The sequence below is a fragment of the Pelodiscus sinensis genome, chromosome 8 (assembly GCF_049634645.1).
Source record: "Pelodiscus sinensis isolate JC-2024 chromosome 8, ASM4963464v1, whole genome shotgun sequence".
In the NCBI taxonomy this organism is placed as follows: Eukaryota; Metazoa; Chordata; order Testudines; family Trionychidae; genus Pelodiscus; species Pelodiscus sinensis.
The window spans coordinates 15,468,926-15,496,717 of record NC_134718.1 but is presented as its reverse complement, the minus strand read 5'-3'; the positions used below and the strand labels follow the sequence as shown (position 1 = coordinate 15,496,717).

The window sequence follows — 27,792 nt, the reverse complement described above, 5'->3', positions numbered from 1 at the left end:
TATATATATATATATATACACACACACACACACACACACACACACACACACACAAAAACAGCTCTTTACAAATAAATGTTATTGAAAAAATTTAGCAGTAATTGAATTGCGCTCCCCATTGTCCACTTTTTCTGTCCAAGCAAACGTTTTCATAGGTAGGGGTTCCTTGGGATATGAAAACATTATTTTAGGGGTTCCTCGATGGGGAAAAAGGTTGGGAATCACTGGCCTATGCCTTCCTCTGTCTTTTGTAGAGTGTTCGACATAATGATGCTTAAACAGTAGTAAAAATAAAATGTTAATACTTCGATTCCATTCATTTATTATTTCTTCTTGTTTATAATTTGTTTAATTATTGTATCTGCGACAAGAATAATTTTGGCTCTCCATTTCAGATAGCAGATTATGTCATTTAATGGTCAATAAATCCTGGTGTAGAGGTGTTAAAGAGAGGATTACTGAGATACACTGAATGATTCTAGTACCAAAAGGTATGCCTTAAAATTAATGAATGAACCTCTAGTAGGGCTTGGGGTTCAGCTCTTGGATGCTACCACAAGTTGATTTGCTAACAACTGAATCTTTTCCAAATTATTTAAACTCTGTGAATGCAAAAACTAGTTTGGCTATTTCATTAGAAGAATCTAGTGAAACTGCAATAATTCTCATTTCTGGCTGGATTGGAAACTGGAGCACATAGCGCTAGTCTGCTTGCTTCATTATATACTCTCTTAAGGGCATGTTGTTTTACTGTAAGAGATTAATAGCTTTGGCTTAATCTGTGTTAGGATAAACATATTCAGGCCTGCCTGTTATGGCCTGAATTTTGGTGTATTCTTACAGGAGTAAAATCAAAATCAAATTCACAGTTTGTCTGCATATATGATCTGAGGACTTGTTCCTGAGCTAAGGCTTTTTGGCTAAGCAACAAAAGTATCCATAAGATGGGAAAGATGCAGTCATGTCTTGGCATATTCCAAACCAGTCACACTGAAATAAGGCAATTTTGGGCTGTCAGAAAGATGATCCAACTTATCGTCTACAGAAAAAGAAGATTTAAATGAAACTCAGGTTGATAGCTTTCAGTCTGGCAAGGACCCACTTGCCAATAGTTGGGGTAGTGAAATCCTCATTTGATTACTGCTTTGTTATTATGCTCCCCATCTCTCTATTTTTACCTGCATGGTCTCTGACTGATTCTTTGATTGCTTCTGTCTCCTGTACAATATTTTTGCTGGGTGTATACCAATTAAGGGATATAACAATTAGATGTTACAATAAGTTAGGCTTGGTTAGTCAAATTTCAGTAGAATGAATGGTTAAGGCATATCTGAAAATGTTACTATGTATACTAGGGACAAACAGGAAGAGGCTGCAAAAAAACAAGGGAAAATGGAAAGGAAACTGGAATCATGCTTGCTGGAAGCTAACCCCAATAAATATCAAATTGTTTGTATCTCCAGACTTCGGGTATTGCTGCTCTCTGTTCATGTGAGAAGGACCAGGGCATGGGAGAGTGAAGGGTTAAGCACTCTACAGTGTACTTTGGCAGTAACACAAGGAAACTACAGGCCACATCCAGTAGGAGCTAAAGCAAATTAGCCCATGTCTGTGTGTGTATTTTGCATAGATAAGTGGCCTACCGATTGCTCGTTTAACAAGAAGACCACAAAGAACATGAAAATAACGACCATCAAACAAGCTCTCACTAGACATACCAGATGTGAAAATGAGCTAATTGTCTTTATTATGGATGCCTATGCCAGCCTAGAGAGCCCCAATTTCATTTAGGTGAAGAAAATAAGTGTGGACATGGAAGGGAAGCAAATAGTACTCAGCCCCTATAAGAGGGGCAAAATCACCAAGATTTAACTTGGTTTTAGATCAAGTTTTCTTGAGTCTTTCCATAACTTTCTAGTGAGCTGGTTTCTCCTAAGTTTTTCATCTTTCACTCAAAGATTGAAGAACCTGGACCATTGTGCTCTTTTGGCATGCCATAGAGGTGGTTGGTCCTTTATCTCTTGCCACCAGGTTATCAAGGAATAGTGTGACTGTGTTAATCTAAGAAGTTTTATAGTAAAAGATACTACACGTAGTGTAGAACAGAACAGTATTAGTTATGGTGACAGGGTGTGCATACCCTGCACTGGGACAGAACGGGTTAATACAGCATGGTGGGCTGAAAGGGGTTATTACAGTGTAGGTGGAGGAAGTTCTGTCCCTCCAGCCCTGCTCCCAGCCATACCGGGCATTCGCCAAGTACTGGGCTAGTATTCCACTCAGTCTAGGTTGGGTACTGGAGATGGAAGGACCTCTGGCAGAAGCGGACCAGCCACAGACCCAGACAGCGGGAGTCAGAGACTCAGGAGACTGGAACGAGCCTCCAGAGCTGGTGGCGCCTTCGAGAGTGACTTTTGTCACAGTGACGGAGGACTCTGCAGCCTCACAGATTGCCCCAGACTCAGTAAGAAGTGACTCAGGGAGGGCAAGTGAGTGGCATCTCCCACCCAAGTGAGCTCAGCGTGTTTCAGTGGGATTTCCCACTGGGCTAGGGTTGGATCATTCCACCACTGACAGGGCCCTAGCTCAGGGCCTGGTGGAATTGGGTGGGCCTTGGCTGCTGTCCCAACCCCTCCATCTAATAACAGGCCATAAACTCTGGCCATGAGACCACACTACCCTGCAACCAGGGATATTTTATAGACTGGCCGTTAGACTACACCGCCCTATAATCAAAAAGCTGCTCTACAGACTTTTCCCTGCACTGATAGACTGACTTAGGTCTCAGAGATACTGGCAGCAGTAATAGAAGTGTCCACACAGCCCTGTAAATTCCCCTCATGGGTTGGAGTGTGCACACACCACCACAGTTACCTAAGGAGGTAGTGGAATTTCCTTCCTTAATGGTTTTTAAGACCTGACTTGACAAAGCCCTGGCTGGGATGCTTTAGTTGTGGTTGGTCCCACTTTGAGCAGAGGGATGCACAAGATGACATCCCCAGATTTCTCCCAATGCTCATCTTATATGATTCTATTTCCTTTTTAATTCTGGTTGATTGCTTTTTCATTGGATTACTATTCCATTCCATCAGTTAACATCTTTAAGGGTATATTTTGTTCTCAGTGTGAGTGTCCTAGGCCTACATCCTGAGGGTGATTGCAAGACTTTGTAGCCTGATTCTCAGAGAGAAACCATATTATCTTCTGTTAAGTTATAGGCTTACCAGTTGATCTGATTATATAAACAGCCATATTAATCCCCAAAAATCAGGCAATAAAATACACAGTCTTCTCTTGCACATCTGACACTTACGTTTTCAGATGCAATTAGGATGTGGAGACATGAAATACATAAACAGAAAGTGACAATAGTTATCAAACTTTTTTTAAAACTGTAAAGTTTAGCTAGGAGTCGCTTGATGGTCTGAGTAAACAAAAGGTTCCACTCTTCTTTTTACTTCAGACCAGTTTGCCTACTCCTATGTACATTTTCCAGAAAGAAAAACATTCCCAACTCTGGAGGTTCACCCATTATTAAAGGTCTGCATTGACCCATTTATAGTAGCAGCTTCAAATGTTATTTTGGTCACTCTTTTTTAATGCTTTTTGAACCAGGGAATCCTGGAAAACAGTATAGAGGAGTACGGGGGGGGGATCAGCTTTATCACCTATTTTATCTTCGTGTCATATGGGATTGCTTTCTAGTATTATTAAGATTCATAATGGTTTTTTTTAATAGAGACCTACAGCGGCATCTATTGACCATCTTTGACATTTTAAAAATAATAACTTTGTGGCAGATCCACCAATGACTTGTGTCTGGGTCATTGTTACTAGGCAGATTTACAATTGGCTCACCACGTGCAGAAGTTTCTGGAACTGGGTGTGGAAGTTGTGAGTATGCTCAATAGGTTCCCTATTGCTAGACTCAGAGACTCCATGCAGGCAAGGAGTGAGGGCAGCAATTTTACAAAAGGCCATGTGCCCTGTGCTTGCTGAGAGAAGCTGAGCCCAGGAACAGAAAGCTGGCTGTGTTCCCTAACTCAGAAGTGTATTGCAGCAGGTTTGGTTGGTTGTTTTTTTTTCCATAAAATCAATATACTTAACTGAGTAGTTGGATCATCATCGGACTGACTAACAGTGATTTCAGCAGAGGAAGAGTCTGCATGGACTCCAACTGAAGATGCCTACAAGCCAGTGTGGGGGAAGATGTTGCTTTTGACTTAAACCAGGGGTGGGCAATAATTTTCTCATGGGGGCCACAATGAATTTTAATACGTGGTTGTGGTTCAGCTCCACCCCCGGAAGGGGCAGTGTCTGGGGGCAGAAGGTGTGGGGTTGAGAACTAGCCTCCCCCCGGGATTGCCTGGGGCTGCAGGCTTTGAATTAAAAATACAGCGAAGAGCTCACAGCTCCTGGCCCTGCTGCTATTGAGTTGCTTGGCAACACCTGGAGTTGCTGCAGCTATTTAAAGGGGGGCTCATAGCTCCAGCCCCTGCCAGGACAGCACAATGACCTTGGGCCACTTAAATAGGATCTTGCTGCCTGAGCCACCGCCTGGAATTTCGTAGCATGGGCAACAAGATATACATGGAAAGTGACCAGATGCAGTCCACAGGCCAAATCAAAAAGTTAGGTGGGCCGGATCCGATCCCCAGGCATCTTGCCCAGTCCTGACTTAGACTGTTTAGACTTGGCAGTAAAAGATTCCGAGCCTCAGGTAAACTCAACTTTGAAGCCTTTGGAAATTCTGAGTTTCTGCTCACTATTTCTGTGAGGACTGACATATTTACATTAATTTATGTTTATGAATAACTGTGAAGATAAAGTATGTGGATTATAAAGTTGCCAAGTTACATTGTAAACGTTATGGATTTTTATCATAAGATGTTGTTATAAAGTTGATACTTAAGAATTAATGTAATTCCTTCTGTATTTTTGGACTTGTTTGCAAGGAGGTTGACTCTGTGAAATTCTTGCTGAAAATCCTCAATTCTAGGTCACCAGGTGTTTTTCTGTGAGAATTGAGTTGTTTTAGGCACTGAAAGGGCATCTCTAGCCCACCCACAGGTCACACAAGCAAAGTTAATCCCTTTATTACTAAGTACAGCCAAACTGTTTAGTTATTGTAATGGCCACTATATTAGTGAATTCACATGAATGCAAAACTCACGGGAAAAGAGTCCCATTGATCCCCATGGCTTTCTGATCAGGCACATAATTTGTAGTATGGCTAGGCACTTTACTGCCTCCTTGAGCATGTCTACACTATGAATAACTTTCAAAACAATTTCTTTTGAAATAATAACTCTTGAAATAACTATTTTGAAATAGTGTGTCCACTATTTTGAAGACCCAAAATTATTCCGAGGCAGACTCCCTTAATGTGGACATGCTACCTCGACATAGAGCCCCAGGAAGGACTGGGGAGTAATTACTTTGAATGACTCTGGGGAGTAGTTATTTCAAAATAGCAGCAGTGGAGTATCCATATTATTGCTATTTCAAAATAACAATTTCAAAATAAGTGCTATTACCTGTGGAAAGCAGGAGGTATTATTTCAAAATAACCAGCCCGTTATTTAAAAAAAAAAAAAAAAAAAAAAACAGGGTTGGTAGTATGGATGCACCACTTGTTATTTCAAAATAACTCTCTAGTGTAGATCAGGGCCTTGACAAATAACCTTGGAAAGAGGACAACGCAAAGGGCTTTTCCCTCAGGAATTGTCTTCACTACAGAACTACGTCAGTACTGCAACAATGCATCTGGTGAAGACACCATACATCAATGAGCAAGCACTCCCCCGACGATATAGTTTACAGGCAGTCCCCAACTTACGCGGATCCGACTTATGTCAGATCCGCAGTTACGAACGGGGCTTTTCTCGCCCCGGAGGATGCGGGCAACAGGGCCACCCAGACGTGCCACGGTCCCGCCGCCCACGTCCTCCGGGGCGAGAAAAGCTGCTCCGCGTCTCCCTGGTCTGCTGGGGGGCGGGCCCAGCAGACCAGGGAGACGCGGAGCAAAGCCGCGAGGACGCGGGCAGCGGGACAGCCCAGACGCGCCGCGGTCCCGCTGCCCACATCCTCCGCGTCTCCCTGGTCTGCTGGGGGGGGTGCAGGTAGTGAGCCCCCCCCCCCAGCAGACCAGGCTTTTCTCGCAGACACCTGGGGCAGAGCAGCTGGGGTGCTGCTGGGTTGGTCCAGTAGCGCCGAGGAGCGGCGCTACTGGACCAACCCAGCAGCACCCCAGCTGCTCTGCCCCAAGCGTCCCCAAGTCAGCCGCTGCTGAAACTGACCAGCGGCTGACTACAGGAAGCCAGAGGCAGAGTTGCTCTGCCCTGGGCTTCCTGGAATCAGCCGCTGATCAGTTTCAGCAGCGGCTGACTTGGGGACGCCTGGGCTGTGTCCAGACTCAGGGTTTTTTTCGAAAAACGGAGCCTTTTTTCGAAAAAACTTCACCTGCGTCTAGACTGCAGCCGCGTTCTTTCGAAATTAAATCGAAAGAAAAGCCGCATTCTTTCGACGGTGGTAAACCTAATTCCACGAGGAAGAATGCCTTCTTTCGAAAGTGCTCTTTCGAAAGAAGGCGTTCTTGAAAGCAAACAGGCTTTTTAGAAAGAGAGCATCCAGACTCACTGGGTGCTGTCTTTCGAAAAAGCGGCTTGCTTTTTCGAAATTCCGCGTGCAGTCTAGACGCTCTTTCGAAAGAGGCCTGCAGTCTAGACATAACCCTGGGGTAGAGCTGCTGGGGTGCTGCCGGGTTGGTCCCCGCAGCGCTGAGGTGCGGCGCTGCGGGGACCTACCCGGAAGTGCCCCAGCTGCTCTGTCCCAGGCGTCCAGATTCAGCTGCTGTTGAAACTGATCAGCGGCTGATTCCAGGAAGCCCAGGGCAGAGCAAATCTGCCTTGGGCTTCCTGTAGTGAGCCGCTGGTCAGTTTCAGCAGCGGCTGAATCTGGACGCCAGTGCCGACTTACATACAAATTCAACTTAAGAACAAACCTACAGTCCCTATCTTGTACGTAACCCGGGGACTGCCTGTACTTCAATGAGAGACAAAAGCCAGATCAGCAGAAGAGCATCTCCCACTGACACAGAGCTGTGTCTGCATCACACTAAGTCAATTTAAGTTACATTGGTCAAAAGTGTGGCTTTTTCACACTCTGAGCAAAGTAACTTACATTGACTTAAGGGGTAGTGTATGACTGCATTACAATTATTGTTCCCAAATATAAGAAGGCAATATTCATGATAATATTTACTACACCGTCCATTGCAATGGAATATACAATACATATAAGAAAGATTTCAATGGGATTTGCATGCATGAAATGGCTAGCATAATCAGACCTCTCACTTGTAACCTGCTTTAACTGCAAGAGAAACAAAGGTATCACAGGAATGAGAGAGGAAAGAAGCTTACTGGATTGTCTTGTTCCTATGCTGTGTTAAGACAGGATTGATCCTGGTTTTCAAGTGATTTTTCTAGCCTAATGTTAAATGACCCAATAATGGGGCTTCCATTACAACCATTCTACACTCTAAAACTGCTGGCCATTACGAAATTGTTCAAAATAAATTTATATCATTGACTGTACCTTAACTATATATTGCATTCCACATTTAACCTCACATTCTTTATGATTAAAAAAATCAGACCCATAAAATGTATTTTCTTCATTGAAAAAACAGCAAAATAAATATCATGAAAAGAAATCAATGATTTTCCTTTAAAAAAAAGTTAAAAAAACATATAGCAGTAGCCATTACAGACTCTTCTACAAAACGATTCGTTTCTTGAATGAAAAATCTTTCACTGAATTTATTGAATTAACAGTCTTTCATGACAGTATTGCAATCTTGGGGAAAATCTGTCCTCTGATGGTGTACATGGAAAAATCACAGTGAAGTCAGTGGCATTGCAACCATTTACACCAGCAAAGGATTTGGGGCCAGGGGCCAAAATAAAATATTTAACGTATTTTGAAGTTTGAGAATTATATTAACCCAATAGATGCACAACCCATACATCAGCACAACCCATACGTCGGCAATAGATTATAGAATGTTTATTTTTTGCTCATGTTACAAAAAAAAATGAATAAAAAAATAGTGAAGAAGAAGGAAGCTGTGTTTTGTCATCATGTCACTCCTTCTCAATTCTTCCATCTACACACACTCATTTTCCATTCTCACAGGATCAATTACGTCACCCATCCTGTCCTCATATTTGCTAGCCTGCTTCATCTCATCTCCTCTACACCTCCGATCGTGTTTCTTTCTACTTACCCCAGTCCTTGTTCATGCTCATCACAATCTTACTCTATGTGGAGCGGAGTTGAATTTGTGGAGTTCTTGATCCTCCATTTACCAGATTGGATAACAACACATTGTAGGAGGAACTGAATCATGTTCTGGACTCTGAGGACTTCTGTGAACACTATAACCTACTGCAGGGCTCCTCAATTTTAGAAGCCTCAGGGGCCACAATGATACTCATAGCACATGCCGAGGGCTGCAACTTAAGTGTGGCTATATACATGCAAATAGCTTATTTCACACTGATGGACATAAATACAAAGCTTTTCCCATAATGCCCCGGTGCTCCCGGCACCTCCTCCCTGGGGGCTAGAAACGCTGACAAGCCTGTACATGTCTGTTCCAGCCAGCCCGTCCACTTGCATCTTTCAGTGCTCACCGTGCCTGGGAGACGCCTCGCTGTTGTGGAGCATGTTCCCAGTGGAGGCCATGTTCAAAGGATCCCCACCTGTGTGAGCCCTACATAAACCCAAACGTCACCGCAGACCACAAACAAACAGTCCGTGGGCTGCATGTTGAGTAGCCCTGATCTACTGCTTCCTTGTGGGATGGGTTAAAGTATTCCCTTAACTCCCATTGAAAGTAGGTGTTGTTACACACTTCACAGGAAGTCCTCCACATCACACAAGATCACACACTCAGAGCCTCACATGTCCCGTTTCATACTACTCCCAACTCCTCCATGGCCACAATGCTACAGAGACTTACCCACATGTTTAGCTGCAGGAGTTTAACTTTACACACACAATCTTACATCTTTCCAGGAATATGCTTCCACTCTTCCCTCCTTCCTGTCTGCTCTCAAAGCCAACTTCTGCCAATGATCCTCATCCTCACTCTTTTTGCCAATATATTCTCCTTGCTCATCCTTTGATATATTGCTCTCTTGTGTTTCTGATCTCTTATAGAATGCAAATTCTTTAGGGCAGGAAATAATTCTCTGTGTGTGTAAAGTGCTGGGTAGATTTAAGTTGCTATATCAATACATTTCTTAATATTAATTCTACAGATCTCAGAATATATTGTACCTAAAATAATATAAATGAGATTATTTTAAAAAACACAGAAAAAATGGCCAAGAGTTTATGCCATCATATAAAGAACAATAACAGAATTACAAATCAGAAAAAAATGAAGGGTTCACTAGAAAGTTAAGAGCGTGTTACTTAATAATTTCTCCTTAAATAATTGAAATGTATATATTTTAATTACATATAATCTTTCAGTATCTTATGAGATTGTCATTTAAAAGAAAAACAAATAAACCTCCTAATAAATCCACAACTGCTTTTACACTGATGAAAACCTCACCACATGAAAATTAAACACTTCATTGGAATAATTTATTCTTTTTGTAATCCAGTACACTTTATCTTCATGGTAAGACTCTCTCTTATAATAATTTCCTTATTATAAGGGTGTTGGACTTTAATCCCTACGTACTTTCTTGATTGTGTACAAGTACATCATTTTAAAAGAAACAGCAACAACTCAGCAGCCAAGAATGGTTTAAATTTCATTTCCCTGATTTCAGCAATCATAAATGAATACATTTCTGTTCATCCTTTTAAGTTATACATTATGAGCAAGCCAGAAACGAATACCAGAGTCTTTACAATCTCTGGAACTGCATTACTTTCACATTTATAGATGCATTTCTCAGGAACTGATGTGTAGTTGGCTACCAAACCCTAAATCTGTCAAGATCACAAAATGTGTCTAAACACTGAGTTTATCCTGCTTTGTGGTATAGCCAATGATTAAAGTGTCAATATGCATGGACAATATGTTAGCAATTGACCAATGCATGTTTACATTCCAGGACAGGTAGTTTAACTAGCATGCAATCTATTAAAATGGGAATAAAATAATGATTCTAATTTGAAAAACATTTGAGAAAGTAATAATCATTATGCCTGCATAATATTTCTCTTTTCTTTTTCAAATATAAACTGATCTTAAATCTCATGCTTGTATATTTGGCCTAAACTTAGCTACATAAGACTTAAGTCCTTCAGAATTCTGCAAGATGATACAAGTGCTTCATATTCACTAATTTTAAAAAAATGTGGTTCTTTCTATTCATTTATGGCTAAATAAACTGTCCCTTATCAGGTGATCTGTACCAGGAATCCTTCTTCTCCTTACTACTTACTCATAGAAGGGGTCAAAACGGACACAGGGAGAGCCATTCAGAAGCCGTATCTCCACAACATCATCCCTGAGCTGTGTGAGGGCATTCTGTCAATACTCACTTCAACATACAGTTTCCATATCTGCAGAAGGCCGATAATACTTACCACCATGGTAAAGTGCGTTCACATCTATAGATATGAAGCTCCAAACTTTTATTATAATAGAAAGAGGGGTTTCTGCTCACCTTCATTACCCAGAAGGCATCTTTTCCATGGCATATTGATAAGAGGTAAGACACCATCGATTCAAGCACTATGCCTCCAGCTTCATCAATAAAGAAAAGGCTAGTGAGCCTTCCCATTGTAAACATATGGCATATCCTCTGCACTTTGTACAGTATGTGTGCCATATGTTGTAAGTAATGGCCCTCAACATGAGTCACTGAGAAGGTCTAAATGCAGGGGCTTTATCTCCATGGCTCAGAGCACTACTGTTTGAGATAGTAAGTGTGATCTCATTACTAGATCACAGTAGTGGGATAATATCAGTATGTGGCTACTAGAGGGAGACAGCATTATCCCAAAATTATGCCAGCACATCATTAGTGTTTGACAACAGAAACACACTGTATCAGTGCAGCGTCCTTCTGGATTGTTTTCGCCTATAAAATAGTCATCAACTTCGGTACCTTCTAAAGGTTACAATATGGATTCAGAAGCATCATTTAATTTTAATAACTTATCAAGTCAAGGAACACTGCTAATTTACACATTTCTACTAGTTTTGAACATGCATTTTCCAGTCTTCTTTTTTCCCCTTCATTGACTTATTTATATTGATAGGGTATTGAATAAACACCTAGTCTTTGAAAATGTGCTAAACCCTTTATGAAATGCATACTGTAAAAGCAATAAGCTATTCACAACAGAAACCTGGGGAAACAGCCACTCAGTGGAATAATTATAAAACCACCTCCAGCCTAAGTCGGTAGCATTGAAATTTCATCAGGATAATCCAGTCAGTTAAGTTTCCTGGCCCACTGAACCCTGCCATTACAAAGCCTTTTTCTCTGATACTATTAAATGAAGAAAAAATTACCATAAAATTTTGGTGCAGCTTATCTCCACAAGGTTCAAACAAAAATCCTGTTTCTCTATTGGAGAGTCATTCACAGATTTAGAGGGCATTAACTCTCCCACAGACACCCACACACCCCAGAAATCTGTAACAAGAACACAATGTTTGAGAAATTCCCTGGAAACTATTTATTTACTGGGTATTACCTGAACAGATCAAAAGCCAACCAAATGAATAATTTACTGCTATTTTAGCTATAATTCTAAGCCTGTTTATATACTAACACATTTGAAGTTTTACTTTATTTATTTATGGTTAACATTTTGAGTGTTATTTAGTCACTCAGACATAATAGAGATCTTCATTCGTTACAACAGTCAGCCATTTTCAGTACATTATAGGAAATAGCATTTCATCATTTCTCATATTATACATGGCTGTTTTTATTGTGTGCATATATGGGAAAGAGTTAAATTTTAGTGTTGCACAATGTAAGGTACACAGACACAAATTATATGACAATTTATATCATTAAGATCCTAATTATATTTAGAAACAGCAATTCCAGGCTTCCTTGCATGTTTCATAAATCAGTTGCAAACAAAATAAGAAATAACCTTTGTTGCTCCACTAAAATAGTCCAATGAAGAGACTTCCACAGAATAACTCTGTCTTATGTCAATGGCTTGCTTTACAAGTTCTGACATCAGTGAAAATTATTAGATCTGAGAAAGAAGCTCTTTGCTATTAATACTAATTTAATGGTTCGCTCTTACACAGTGCTACAGCCCCTCTATCTGGTAACAACCAGCAAGCAGGTCTCAGCTCATTATGAACTAAAATCCTGAAGTTTAAAACAATAATGATGTTGGGAAACAACATATGAATTTAGTTTAATTACATTGTTGTAACAAATACTTAAATCTGAAAATACACCAAGGGAATAGGTCATTTTCTAAGTTTCAAAAAGCATTTCATGTGGGTAGTGTGTTTTGAATAAGTCAGTGTTAACATATTTCTACCTACAAACTCAACAAAGAAAGCTACACATTTTTTAAAAAAATCATGAAGTACCCTCTATTCTCCCAGCATTTTACCATTGTAACAGAAGCAAGCTTGAATTTGAGGGTATCATTTAAAATCAATATGAAAAAAAAAATCCACAGTTGAGATGACTCTTGCTGGTCAAGAACAGATGGCTCTTAAGCAAGGATGTGCATATCCTGGAGGTACAGAGAGGCATTCCAGGGGGACAATCAACTCATCTAGAGTTGCTTTGCTTTACAACAGACTACATAAAAACATCAGTACAAACTATAATAGCATACAATGACTTGTTTGTACTGCTCTGAAGTGTACTATCAAGTACGATATTTATATTTCAATTGATGTACATTATGAATTGTATGGGAAAATGAGAAAAATAAGCAATTTTTTTTCAGAAATAGTGTGCTAGGACACTTGTGTTTTTATGCCAATTTTGTAAGCAAGTAATTTTCAAGTAAGGTGAAACTTAGATATACAAGACAAATCAGACTGCCAAAAGAACAGTAGTCTGGAAAAGTGGAGAGCCACTGGTTTAGAACAAAGCAATTGTATCATACAAAGATGAAAGTTTACTATAAACTTTTTTGGGGGGATGGGGGAGAGGAGGGTCTTTCATGTACAGTATCGAACAAAATAAAGACAACATTAGTGGAAACTGAATATTAACCACATGTAGGTATTTCTAACAAACTGTTTAAAAACAACAAAACATAACAAAACTTGCATGGAAAGTCGAATATATTTACATAAACATTTATATACAGACATGCATAACTTTGGAACACATTGCACAGCTCACATACTTAAAGTTAAAAACAGGTATTTGCAGGATGGATTCTATTTCAATCTTAACATGAAAGACTGCAAATTGAGGTCCTCCTTATGCATATTTTGCCAGATAAGCACATTTCCATAGATGATTTTTTTCCAGAGTGTGTGCAAAGTTACAAAATGCTTTTACGGGAGATCTGTTCAAAATAGCTTCCAAAATATTAATTCCTTTTTCTATAGGACTAGGAACTACATTTTCCACATTTATTATCAAAGTTCAAATGCCACTCAAGTGTTTTTTGGACCAACCATATAGTGCAAAATATAAACTGGAGGGGGGGGGCACATAGCTCTCTGAATGGAGGGGGGCTAGCTCAGTGGTTTGAACATTGGCTTGATAAATCTAGGGTTGTGAGTGCAATCCTTGCAGAGACCATTTGGGGCAAAAAATTGTTAGGGATGGTACTTGGTCCTGCTGTGGAGGCAAGAGACTGGACTCAATAACCTTTCAAGGTCCCTTCTAGTTCTAGGAGATATAAATAAATGGAGATTGCCTAACTCAGTTTACATTCAGCAGAGTATGTAACTCTTAACATTCAGTAAGCCTGATGCTGAGAGGTGACACTTCACTTCCATCTATCTATCCACCCATTTATTTATGCTGTCATTGCAGTGTCTGGGCTCCCCAAATGCTCCCTACTCCATGCTTTTAAGTTTCAATTTTACATTCATGCAAAATAAGAAGATTTTAGTTTCTTTCATGAAAAACCATAAAATCAACTCAGATGGTTTAAACTTTGTAACTTGTGGTTTAGTGTCAATTTGCAGTGAAATCAGAAACCAGATAAAATTGTGCTCAGTTTGGGTTTGGACAATGCTCATGAGCAACCTAGTCTCTGAATTAGCTATTCAAAAACTGCAAAGAGAATCAGGAGCAAAGAATCATTAAAAAGAAAAAAAAAAATCAGTCTTTGAATAATTGTAGAGTATCAGAGGGGTAGCCGTGTTAGTCTGAATCTGCAAAAGCGACGAGGAGTCCTGTGGCACCTTATAGACACACTTCAGTTAGTCTATAAGGTGCCACAGGACTCCTCGTCGCTTTTGAATAATTGTATTTACACTATGGATGCCAAATATTTTATGGAAAGTATGCCTAACTGTAGGAGACATTCTTGAAAAAATAACTAAAGGTTTGGTCAAACATTTTCTTGTTTGTTTAACTTCACATAATTCTACCTGTATTTTTAAACACAATTTGACCGCATAGGTTGTGGAGGGCAGACATAAGTTAGCAAGGGATAAAATCACAGGAAACAGATAGGCACAGGGTATAACCAAATCTGCCCATACCTTTGTTGAAGAGCTGAGAACATGTCTGTTCATGACAGGAATAAAAGCATTCCTCCCTGTCAGTCCCAGTGGAAGCTGGGAAAGCATGACACAACTAAACATTTGTCAGACACCTTCTAGCGGGAAAGACTTCTCCTTTCTGTTGTCTCATCCCTTTTCTTTTTGGGCTACCCATCTCTTTTTCCTGAGAATTTACTTTCAAAAGGGGAAAGAACTTGTTCCTAAACAACCACTACAAAAGCAGCTAGCCTGCCACTTGTGTTTTCACTGCTGCATTTGTTACCCATCAACCAAATCAGAATGAAGATGCAAACAGAATTCAAGGTATGAACACACACTCATTGCTTTGGTAGGCTTATCTAGAGAAGACCTCTTTTTCTGAGGAAACACTCCAGTCAATGGCAGGATATTAGCAATGAGTGGATTGGAGGGAAGGGTGGAGAAAGTGTGAGAGACTTGACTGAATAGAATTCTGGGAAATGTAGTTCTAAAGAAGGAGCCTCATCAGGTTTTGTAAGGGAGAATTGTTAAGAATAGCCTCCTTATTAAGAGACAGGGTTTGACATCTGTTACCCTCACATGGCTATTCAAAGTATCTGTTACTAGCATAATAAGAATTAACTAGATTGGTTTGGTTTTGGGTCTCCCACCTACTCAGTATATGCCATTTCCTTTATAATGAAATATTGATTTGTATACTTATCAACACATTTAAAATAATAGTGCCTGGGCAATTTTTTTTTTTTTTTACACATCCCTCACCAAGGGACAAAATATTCACTGTTAAACTGTATAGGCGGGGCTTGATGTAAAACGATTTTGGCTCCCAGCTGCAGCAAGGCCTCCTACAGATTAGCTTAGTAAGCAGGAAAGCACAGCTGATTTTTATCAGCTATATTGCAAGGACAAGCAGCCCAAGAAAATTTCATACAGTCAATGTTCTTGCAACATTTGTTTTCTTGCTTAACATAGACTGACTCTGAATTCAGAACTCTGAAGACTTTTTGTTGATATGTGTGTGTGTGTGTGTATGTAGTTGGAGTAGGCTGATGTGAAAGAGATCATGTTTTAAGAGACTAGGCAAAAGAAAAGTTAAGAAAAAATGTCAGGAGACTTTCAGAGAACAGATACTTGTCCATATATACAGTCACTGTGCTCACTCAACAGCCCCATATTCTGCAATCACTGAAGTCTTTTATAGCAAAATGCAGGACTATGTAGCACTTTAAAGACTAACAAGATGGTTTATTAGATGATGAGTCTTTTATGTGATTCATAAGAGTCTCCAAATTGTTAACATCGTGTAATTTCATAGACATGTCTTCATTTTATTTAGTTTATTTCCAAATAAATGGTAAGAGAAGCAAACAAAATTAACACAAAACTGTGTAGAAGTAACACTGAATACCTCCTAAAAGCCCCAAATACTTAAAGAATTCAGGAGTACAATAAAACCAAATCCTAAGAATACCTATATATTGGGGTATTTCAGCAGGTCTCTGAATGGTGGGTGACATGCTGTAAAGTGCTCCAACAGCTAGACCCAATAATGTGGGCAGAGACAGATCTTTTCTGCTTTAATCTTGAACTTGTATGTTCTGTGGGGGGTTTGGACAGACTATTACCATTAATCATTCTAGGGGTAATATTTTGTGGCATGATAACACTTTAATAACATTATGTTGTCATCAACATTTATCAAATACTCTCCTTGTACAGTTGCTAATGACATTTATTCTAAACAAAGTTCATTTCTACCAAAGATCACAGATTATATGTTCTCAATGAATAGCCTTGCAGCCTTTCCCCCAAACAGTATGTCCTTCAATCTTAAAAGGCAGCATAAGAATTTGAAACATTAAGGTCCCTTTTATTTGATAATTAGGATTATTGGTTGAAATATACTGTACTAATTCTGAATGAAACCAGTCAATAGTTTGACTTATGAATCTAAACAATTTCTACAGGAAATAAGTCATCTGTTTTTCATTCTGTGTGTACTGCTCAGTTGTTACTGCATTCTTCCTCTATCTTGGGATTCCAATAACCTTTGGTAAAGACTTGAGTATAGTATACTATACTATAGTATATCTAATTTGCAACCATTTAAAACCATTCCAGTTGGACACAATTACATGTTAACTTACTATCCATTACTATAATACATGGTTAAATAATAAGAAAGATACAAACTTATATTCTTATGGTATTCAAGGGCAACACCTAAATGCTTTATAATTGATCACTGTTTTATATGGATTGTCAACATCAAACACTCTATATAGCTTCTAAGTTTAAGTGTAAAGCTATAATTTAATTATTAAATTTTAAATACTAATATGTTGCTATATATATTTTTTTATTTAAACCTTCAGCTGCAGGCTATTCGACCTCAGACACAGTGACAATGTGCTAGTCCATGACCACCAGAAATGAAAATTGCCTACAAATAGAAAATGAAATGAAGTCTGGTGCCACTGTCCAACCTGATTGAAATGCAAAAAGCAACAAGGCTTCATAAACTGGTGAAAATCAAATTAATTTTAATTACTCTCCTTTATTAGTTGGAGGCTTGGTAATTTTGAAATGCATGGGTTTTAGTTCCACACAATCTCTTTATTTACTTTAGTTATTGTAGATGGGGGGAAACAAAAGTTGGGTGGATGTATGTAAAAGGGGTAGAGGAAGCAGCTACCTTTCAGGCTCTTTATAGTTTACTTTTCTTCTTCTGTTTCATCAGTTCTCAGTGCATTGCAACCTGGATAATAAAGTAAGAGCCTGATCCTGCAAACACTTGTGAGCCTGCTTAACTTTACTACCAAGGGTAATCCCATTGATTTCAGGGATAGCTAGGATAATAAAGTTAAGAGCATAGGTAAGAGTTTGAAGAATCAAGGTATGTGTTGGTAGAAGATTTCTGAGCTGTGAAAAGAGCTGATCACATTTCATAAAGATTTGGCACCTCTTACAGCAGTGAGAGAATGTTCCCATGGAATGTCCTTCGTAAAAGCCTCCTGTGCCGTTTATCGAATGCTATCCTTAATGTGGAAAAAAATATTTGATCCATTGTGAAATAAAACCAGCAGTTTTAGTTCAAGTGCTAAGCTTATATTTTGAAACCATGTTGTGCAAAATAAGCAGATAAAGAACATAGTTTGCATACTGAATTAAAGCAGGAACAGTCTTATAATCCTATAGTAAAATCAATAGAAGTCAAAATATTCTCTGGTTTCAGTCTGCACAGATTAAAAAAAAAGAGCTCTCAATTGGATTTCACAAAAGCTATTGATTAGGAGTTCTGTAACATCTCTCCTCTTGGCTGTTATGCACTATATGTACCCAGGCAGCCTGACTGAGCTTCTTGATGTAGGGATGCACGAGGAAGCAACATCTCATTGCATAGCTGAATCCATACATGAATAATGTCAAGTACAACATCTCAATGTTTGCATCATAGCATTTCTAAAGGACCCAGAATACCAAGAAAATGCGTAATGAAAAAAATCAGGGCATGATTTAGACGTGAAACCACGGTTTGAAAATGAAGCCTCGTGGAGGTTTCAGTTAGTAGGTAGATTCCCTTTATCCCCACGCTAGGTGGTAATTCTAGATTAATGACTGGCTTTTCGTGAACTGATAAGCAATTAGCTTTTGCTTGGTCAGAACCTGGAGAATTTTCATCAAGAGCTTTCAAAACAGCAAATAGTAAGTTGTCTATAAGCAAAACTGAACCAAGAATTTTTTAGATATGTAGGATGAAAATCAAACAGGAAGATATCCTGATATCTATGACGATAAACACCTCCCCCCCACAAAGATAATTCCCCCCAACACTGACACAAAATGGATATAAATCTATCTTTCTGAACAAATAACTCCAGATTTGCCTTCCAATTTCCAGTTATCCCTTCTTGAAACAATGTAATAAAATGCAACATAGAACAATCTAGACAAAGCTCCTCTTGTAAACTGTGAAATGCTAAATGATCTATGACCTCTGCCTACACATGTGCCTTACCAAGGCAAAGGATCAAACAAGGGTCTGCACTTGTCTTGAAAGCCAGAGCATCAGCCTTGTCATATCACATTTGTATTCACACAATACAACAGGACCCATGACTTTCATTTTAATAGCAGCTGAGGCAATGGGCAGAGAAAGAGAAGACAGCTCCACCTGGAAACTGAAGCCGAATTTAAAAAAAAGAGAGAAAAGAGACTTCCTTTTCTCACAAGACCTGTTAATCACAATCAAAGCAAGGGAAAAAATGCAGATATTGGGTCATAGGGTCACACTATGTCAGTAGTTCATGAAAGAGATTACATTTCCTTCTCCCCAGTTTATATTGCAACCTCAGCGAACGAGTATGCAAAGCTGAGGGCTTAAAAATATCCACACACCCTATAAATTCAAATCCTTTTTATTGTAATCTATTTAATCTTCCGTTAATAATAATCTCTGCTATCAATGTACTCTAACAGGGTCAATTTCTGCCGGATTTGCACTTCTTCCATGTCATCCAATAAGGGAGTGGCATTTAATGAGGGGAACCACCCTGATCTACCTGGTTTTAGCAATCTAGAGAGACCTATATTGCTTATACATTTGCGTGACTGCTCCGACCAGCACGATTTTGTTTTGCCTTGGTTTGGACTGGCCCTTCCAGCTAATCATTTATTTATGAATCAGGATTGTGTTCGCTGTAGTGCTTCGTAGGGAGTCAGTGTGGAGGAACGGAAACTGCAGTGGATTTCTCTGTAAAGACCCCCAAAGGATGGCACCGCGCGCTTGCAATGGGCTGTAAAATGGCACGGTAGCATTGCAAGACTAGCAGGATCCTCTCCAACAAGCCCGGAGCCAAGGTGCAGCATTTCAGCCCCACAGAAGTCAATGCAGTTTGACAAAAAGCCACGCAGCCTTGTTGCGTTAGCCAAGGTTGGAACACAGGCGCATGGGATGAAAATCAGGCACCCTTGGGAGAAACGGAAGAGCCCAAAGATGCGTGTTTCAGATGCAGCTTCACATACAGACGTGAGAAGCGGAGCGGCACAAACGGTTTTCCTGACTGTACCCAGCCCACTGCCTCATGCCAGATGCACCTTGCAGGGAAGGTTCCCCCTCGTTTACCTTGGCCAAAGGCTGGAGAAGCGAGTTATTGCCTTGTTTGCCAGGCTGATTTAGTGACAGCTGTGCGCCCCCCCCCCCCCCCCATTTCTGATTCCCCGTTCTTTTGCCTGGTTCGCCAATGCGCGGCATCAGTTTGCTGTGCATATGGACTCTTTATCCCGGGGCATATCAGCAAATAGATGTAATGGGAAAAAAAAAGTTTAAATGACTAACTAACCAAATCCTCCAGCGGAACAACCGCAGATTAGCATGCAAACCGGGGAGCCACGGGCTATGGAAGCGATTCGGCTGATAACGTTCAATTGAATTGACGTGGCTGGCAGAAGCCCCTAATGGGGGGCACACGGCGCCTCGTTTCCTAGCCTGTATCCAAGCAAACTGGCGAGACTCTAATACGGTACAATTCATCGTTCTACTAAGCGGCCCTGCCCAGAAGTTCCGCTGGCTTCAGTACGTCCTAGATAACCTTCACAGGAGGCAGGGAGGGGGCCCGATCCAAATGCATTTCCCACTGAAACCAGAATCCGGAGCTTTGCGATCAGAAGAGCCAGGCACCCAGCCCCATCCAGAGACAGGAACCAGAGCCCTTTCCCAGCGCCAGTCGGCGGTGGCAGGAATCTGCCGAGGTGGCGGGTGGCACAGAACAAATAGACGGGACTGGATCGGCTCTGGGTGTTTCTGCATATTCATGGGGTGGGCTCCTGCCCCTCTCAGACAGCGCTGGCTAAGGGGATTTTCCACAGCCGGGCAGCAGGGAAAGGGAGCTCGGGTCGGAGCACATTTTAGATTGGTTTGAAAGGGAAACACGATTGCCTGGCTGGCTAGAAGAAACTCACATTGTCAACCAGACCTTCGCCCCCCAGCAGCCTACCAGGTCACCCTAAGCAGCCTACCAGGTCACCCTAAGCAGCCTACCAGGTCACTCCAGCCCACACAAGCAGCGCCTTTGCTCCAGAGCCACTAACAAACATGGGCTCCTCACCTCTCCTCCAGACCACTGGGCTCTCAACAGCCCTCCCTGAGCAAGGCTAAGTCCCTATCACACATAGTGAGACGCCTCCACCTCAAACCGCCGTGAACATCCACCACACAAAGAGGGAACTGGCCGGGGAGGGGAGATAAATTGCGGGGAAGGGGGGCAGAAACTTAATCCAAGAGCTTCCCAGCATTTCTGCAGCCTCCGGAATTGCACGCTACCCTATGGCTGCCTACGGTACTAGCCATCCGCATCCAAACTAGCACCAGCACCAGCGTGGCTCTGAAACGCAAGCCAAGGCTGACCCGAGCGGGGGGTGTGGTGGGAAGGGGGTGCCCGAAGGCAAGGCAGCTTGCGCCGTACTTACGGAATTTGGGACTTGTGCTAGTTTCTGGCGTGGTGGTGGTGGACTCCTGGAAGGGAGATAAGGTCCAGGATGGAGCAGAGTCGTGGACATAGATCTTGTAGGAGGAGGTAGCGTATGCCGCAGTGGGCCAGATGGGCATTGGCTGGGTGCTGGGGGTCCCGGGCAGCGGGCGGGAGGTCAGGATGGTGGTGCTGAAGGGGACGGTGGTGGAGAGGCTGGTCGCGGGGGCAGCTGTATGGCGCACAGTGGTGGATCGGGGGCTCGCCCGGATGGGGACCCGGGTGCCCGGGAAGCGGGTGGGGGCCCGCGTCATGGTGGTGAAGCGGGTGCTTATCCGGTTGGGCGTCCGGGACGTGGTGGCGGTGGTGGTCTCCAGGCTCTTGGGCGGGGTGGTGGGCTTGGAGAGGAAGAAGGGGTCCTGGCCCATCCCCTTGGAATCGATCACCTCGGTGGGGACGTACTCCTTGACGGAGCCCACCACGATCCACTTGAGCAGCATGAGGCTGAGCCCCAGGCCGATGAAGCCGATGAAGAGCGGCACCACGCACAGCCACGTCTGCTGCCGGTTCCAGACGATGCAGTCGCTACAGCGCAGCTCCCGCGGGGGTCCGGGGGCCCCATCCCCGTCCGGGCCCCCCGCCGCCGCCGCCCCCTCCTCTGCCGCAGCAGCACCAGGTGGGGAGGCGCAGGCAGCCCCTTCGCTCATCCTAGGCGCCTTTCACCCCCTCGGGGGGGAAGACCAGGCATCAGGGAGACGCTGCTGCCGGGGCGCGCAGCATGCGGGCAGGCGGGCCGGGAAGAGGCAGAGCCGGGAAGGGGGAGGGGAGGGGCAAAGCTCTCCCAGCCCCAGTCAGTCAGGGGACATGTCTCCAGCCCCAGGAACCCCCCCGGCTCCTCAGGCAATCTCCGCGAGCAGCTGCGGAATCCGCTACATCCCCGGGCTGGCCCCAGCCCCGAGCCGCCGCGCTCTGAGCATCCTTCTCGCCCGGCGCCCGCTCCGCTCCGCAGGAGTCGCCGGGATCCGCTCGCGGAGCGTGTCACGCCAAGCGCCCGGGGATGAGCCACATTCCTGCGCACGGGCGGCCCCGCTCGGCTCCGCCTGGGTCGGGCTCCCAGCCGGCCCCCCCCCGCTCTGCTCCGCCTTAGCCCCGGCGCAGAGGCACCCGCGTTCCTCGGCTGCCGCTTGGCGAGGCGACGGAGCAGCCAAACGCACCTGTTATTCAGCAGCCCTGCAGCCAACCCTTGGACAGCACTTTAGGAGAGAGACCAATCCGAAGGCAGAGCGGAGGGGAAGGAGACACAGCGGCCTCGCTCCTTCTCCTCCACGCCGCGGCTCCGCGGCGCCCAGGTCCGAGCGGCAGTCCCACTCCGGCCAGGCTGGGGCAATCGGCGTTACGGGCAGATCCAATGCCAGCGAAGAGCCTGCAGCGAGCACACCCCCCGCGAGCGCTCCGGCTAGACCGATCCGGCCGGCTGCTCCACTTCGCCTGTGCGTGCGAACGAGGCAGGCTGGCGCTCCGAAAGTAAAGCGCCTCCCACCACAGTCTAATGGTGGTTTCTTAATGCGCACAAGATAAATAAATGATCCAGGCAACCCCCTCGGGAGGGGTCTGGCAAGCGAGGGGTTGGGGTTTTTTTCCCTGCTCCCCCCTCCCGCCCCAATCAGATCCTGCAATTATCTTGCGTGTGCATTAATCCAATAGGATCCTGGTGTGTTGCCGCATGTTGCAAGAGACGCGGGGATGGGAAATCAGAGGCCGCTGTGCTGTCTGCGGGAGGTGGGAACACCTTTCTGGAGGCTTGCTGGAGAAAGCCCGCAAACGGAGTTTGCAAAAGAGACTTCCCTGCCAGCTGACGCTGTGCATTGCAGAAAACGGGCAAGGAGGGGCCGTCGTTGTCTAAGAGGGTTTCCCGAAAGGAAAATGAAATGAATAGAGGATTGCAACAAATGGATGCTACTTTCAGAAGACAGGGCAGCCGCCGAGGAAACAGACGATTAAGTGCTGGGCTGGCTCTCAAGCCGCCTATCAAGTTTCTCTCTGGAAACGACTGCAGCTCTTTGATCGGCTCCTTCAGAAAAGAGTTAAACCCAATGCTGAGACCATGTGTAGGTCCCCTGTCTGCACTCACTAGGCAAACATTAAAGTACTCATCGAGACAGCTGAAGAGTTAATAACAAGGGGTAATTTTATTTCACTAGATCGCTAATTCCAGATTTTAAAGAAAAGTCCCTTTTAAACATGGCATCTTTTGCTTTATTTTTCCCATTGCTGTCTGTCAGCATTGATGCATCACTGAAATTTCTTCAGCCATTTACTGGACTATGTGTATAAAATGTCTATAGGCAATTAATCTGGCAGACGTAATAGTATAAATAAAGTATAAAACATTTGTTATTCATATGTATGCAGTAAATAAATCTAGGCAATAGGAAGAAATCTCACAACCGTTCAGTGTCGTGCTTGATCCCTTCCTCCCCCCAATGGTACATTTCAGTAGTATTTAAAATACAATGCCAAGATTAAATTTGACAGGTCTGCTGGTTTGTTGCACTCATGTAGGGCAACTAAGATTTAACACCTGCCTGGGGATAAGTGTCCCTGGGTTGATAACAGCTGAGAAAGCTGCAGCAGTCACATATCAGACAGATGTGCTTTTCAAAGATTGCCCAATAAGAAAGCATTGTGGAGTGGTGTTAATTGTGGCCTTGGAGAAATCTGACTGATCACAGTCTGAGCCAATTGTTAAATAAGCAACCATGATGGGAAGAAAGCATTTAGAAAGAAAACGGGGAGAAATCATTTGTCCATGAATAAGAGTGTAGACATTGCCCATTGCTCAAATGCCTAATCCAACTTCCATAAAAGTAATAGTAAAAGCTAGACCTCAATGAGGGTTTTGTCATATACTTCAATGGGACCAAGGTTTCACCTATAATTGTTATAAAGTAAGCCTTTATAACCACCACCAGGTGGATTTGAACCTGAGACATCTGGAGCTTAGTGCAAATTTTAAATTAATGGAGCTTGCCTATCTCCTAGAATTGGAAGGGACCTTGAAAGGTCATCAAGTCTAGTCTCCTACCATCACAGCAGCACCAAGTACCAGCCCTGACAAATTTTTGCCCCAAACCCCTAAAAGCCCTCCCTGACAAATTTTTGCCACAAATCCTTTGCAAGGATTGAACTCACAACTCTGGGTTTAGCAGGCTACAGCTCAAACCACTGAGCTATCCCTCCCCCTAATTTCTAAATGAGAAAACAGGTCTTCATGGGACTGTCTGATGAGCTTGCCATAACCCTTCAGTGCCAGAACACTTGATCCAGGGGAGCTGTGGTGATTTAGAAGCAGACTGCTATTGTCCCTGGCTACAGCAGACAACTGTTGGTCTATTGCAACCTACACTCTGTCTGGAAAGCCTACTCTCAAGGTAATAGTTGTGCATGTTTGCAAGGCACGGGGTTTCCAAGAACTGTGTGTGCCAGTATTGGTCCCTATCCTCCTCACTTTGCCCACCCCAAGGGGAAAATGAGTAACAGAACTGAAAAGGTTGCTATTTGCTCATTGTGCAAGGCTTAGTGGATGACAAAAGCAGAATCATAAATACTAACACAGGAAAACATTGGAAAGGTTCCCGATGCCAGAGCAGCGAGGAGATCAGGGTTGTACTTGAAAGGACTTAATTTCCAGGAATTACATGATTCTGTATGGTGTCTACACTCACTTTCATTTGCGGGAACTTTGCATGCCTGTTCCTGCCTTGACTCATGAAAACATACCCCAAAGTCAGTGATCCTGGAAAAAGGGAATTCAGTTACAACCTTTATTGGTATTGCCTATACATGCATTTGGATGCCAGTGTGGCAAACATAGTTCAAGTAATCATTGGCTGTTGCACTTTCCAAACCATTCATCAGGGTAATGGAGGCTGTTTCCATACTGGTTAAGCTTAGGACATGTCTGGTTTACATACTCTGTACGGACAGCCAGATTCCATCCACATTCACACTGCTCCTGGTTCCCAGCAGGTAAGTGAAATCAGAGTTCCCTTATGTGCACACAGACAGAGGATGACATCTACCTGAGCCCAGAGCCACCTTCACACCTTGTAAAACTCCTGGAAATGCAAAAGGAAACATTAGTACACATTTGTGGGGCTGCCTACCTTTGTGAGGGTTTTCTTATCACCATAGATCATTAGCTGTTTGTGTGTGTGGCATTGCACACATTAAAGACCATTATTCTGTTATCACCCTGGGGTTGGGTATGTAGTGTGGAAGTTTGCTATAATCCTTAGTTTCCATGGGAGTTCATTCCCATGTCTCAGAACAGCTGTTGAGAAAGCACTTTCTCCTTCTCATGAACTTGATCCTTACAGTGAAAAATTCCTTTCTGCCTGAGAGTGGATCTTGTCAACCACAGTCTTCATGGTGGAGATGTAGGGACTGTTTTAAATAATCAGATAAAGAATGAGACCTTGAACTTGACTTCAGATACTTGATTTGAATTTGTCTTTAGGTAGTCTCAGCAGGATTTCTCCATGCCTCCCAACTATGTGGGCAGAAGAACAGCCCCTATCCCACTACCTTCATGGTGTACAGTTTGAAAAAGGCCTTGAAGACCCTCTGGGAAAGGAATAAAAAACATGAAATCATCAAGGTCAGCTCATGTTCACAAGCTTTGACTTTATCTCTTAGAATTCTCTTTCTGAGAAAGTGGTGTCTGGTCTCTGGAATATGTCCCTCGGGGAGAGAGGGGGACAAAAATTCTGGATAGACAAGATTTTGGTTCAAAGTAAGAGAGAAAAGATATCATCCGTTATGAGAGGAGATAAATAACATAAGAACATAAGAACGTCCATACTGGGTCAAACCAAAGGTCCATCTAGCCCAGTATCCTGTCTGCCGACAGTGGCCAGCACCAGGTGCCCCAGAGAGGGTGGACTGAAGACAATGATCAAGTGATTTGTCCCCTGCCATCCCTCTCCAACCTCTGACAAACAGAGGTCAAGGACACTATTTTATCCCCTGGTTAATAGCTTTTTATGGACCTAACCTCCGTGAAATTATCTAGCTTCTCTTTAAACTCTGTTATAGTCCTAGCCTTCACAGCCTCCTCTGGCAAGGAATTCCACAGGTTGACTACACGCTGTGTGAAGAAGAACTTTCTTTTATTAGTTTCAAACCTGCTGCCCATTAATTTCATTTGGTGTCCTCTAGTTCTTCTATTTAGGGAACTAATAAATAACTTTTCTTTATCGGCCCTCTCCACACCACTCATAAGTAAAAAGGAGCAAGTTTGTTTTTATTTTACATAAGCTGATTGTTAAAGCAAGGAAACATTTCTCAGGCATTTTGGTTGCCAGTTGCTGTTTGCCTTCTCTTTTTTTAATTATAAATGGGCTTTCGTGTTGGGTGTTACAGCAATACACATACAGTGGTTATCTAATAAAACTCACAATACTGAGACTTATCTGACCCCTAGTTGGAACATAGATTTCCAAATAATCCCTTTCAAGGAGCAAAGCCAACCCAGAAGCAAACAGTGGTAATTTCATATGCGAGGATTCAGATCCAGCCAAAACACCATTAGACAAGATTTGTATTTGTATTTCCATTTTTGGCCCAGCTAGTTAAATACAATTGAAATTATTTTTAGTTCACAAAATACTACCAATGGTACCAGATGATGTGAGCAGCAGGAGAGCCAGAGTTTTTCAGCTTTATGTTTATATCACTACACGAGTGCATGAAAGTCTCTTGTAAAAATGTACTATATGAATTGCTACAATACCTTTCTGTCGCACTGGATTCTGACAGCGTGGACAATGTGCTACTGTAAACAAAAGCTAATTTCACAAACAAAAAGCACTGAAATTGTGACGGGGACTATCAATAAGATGAACATTAAATTTTATGGTCAGTTTCCCCAAGTCTAGTGGTTCCTATATTCTTGTTCCTTTGCTGCACTTAGCCATCACTTTCCTCTCCACCTCAACTAATATACACGGCTCCCTAATGGCCCATTCCTAGCTATAGTTAATGCATCCCTCATCACCTGAATCAATCATTCCGTTCTTAGATGCCACTTACCCCCATATTCAAATGTCTATGAATAATTCTATTCTTTTTTAATGTGACATTTAGTCTTAGTTCCCCCACTGATTTCATTTCTCAGTGGTTCCAGCTGCTACTTCTTCTTCCACCCTAGCTGCTTAAAGTGGACATGGGCTATGACAGATAAACGAAGCATTGCCTACTTAGTTTGTTCTACGTGGCTTGCACCGCATACCCCAACATACTGGAACTCCTAGCTTGGTCAGCACTATAACCTTGCATTGTATTGACAGGTTCCCTGGCAGCAGGTGGGGAGCACTGCAAGTGGAATCAGAGGGAGAATTCTTCTGCTGAGCTAACTAGTTTGGTGGCAATTTGGGATGTTAGCACACTGCCAGTTAGCATTATGTCAGTTTAGTACAGGTGTGAAATGAGTGACAGTTCATTTCAGAGGCTGGAGAGATATCTGCTATCTCACACGATGAAATAAACACTGAATAACAATTCGAGGGCTAAATGGGGGAGGGGAGAGTGAAATATACCCATCCTTTTACAGCATGCAAATAT

General features: G+C 42.7%; 1 protein-coding gene across 4 annotated transcripts in view; it reads right to left on the bottom strand.

Annotated features, from left to right (window-relative positions):
* NRG3 (neuregulin 3) overlaps positions 1 to 23,953 on the bottom strand; it is a 906,671-nt gene extending 882,718 nt beyond the window's left edge. For 2 of the 4 annotated variants that reach the window (XM_006112415.4, XM_075934800.1), the window contains exon 1: positions 21,170 to 23,953. In XM_006112415.4, the coding sequence (XP_006112477.2) occupies positions 21,170 to 21,875 (706 nt within the window). In that variant the 5' untranslated portion in view covers positions 21,876 to 23,953. The remainder of the gene's footprint in view (positions 1 to 21,169) is intronic. The other 2 variants (XM_075934802.1, XM_075934801.1) reach the window with 1 other exon arrangement.
* Between the last annotated feature and the right edge of the window lie 3,839 nt (positions 23,954 to 27,792).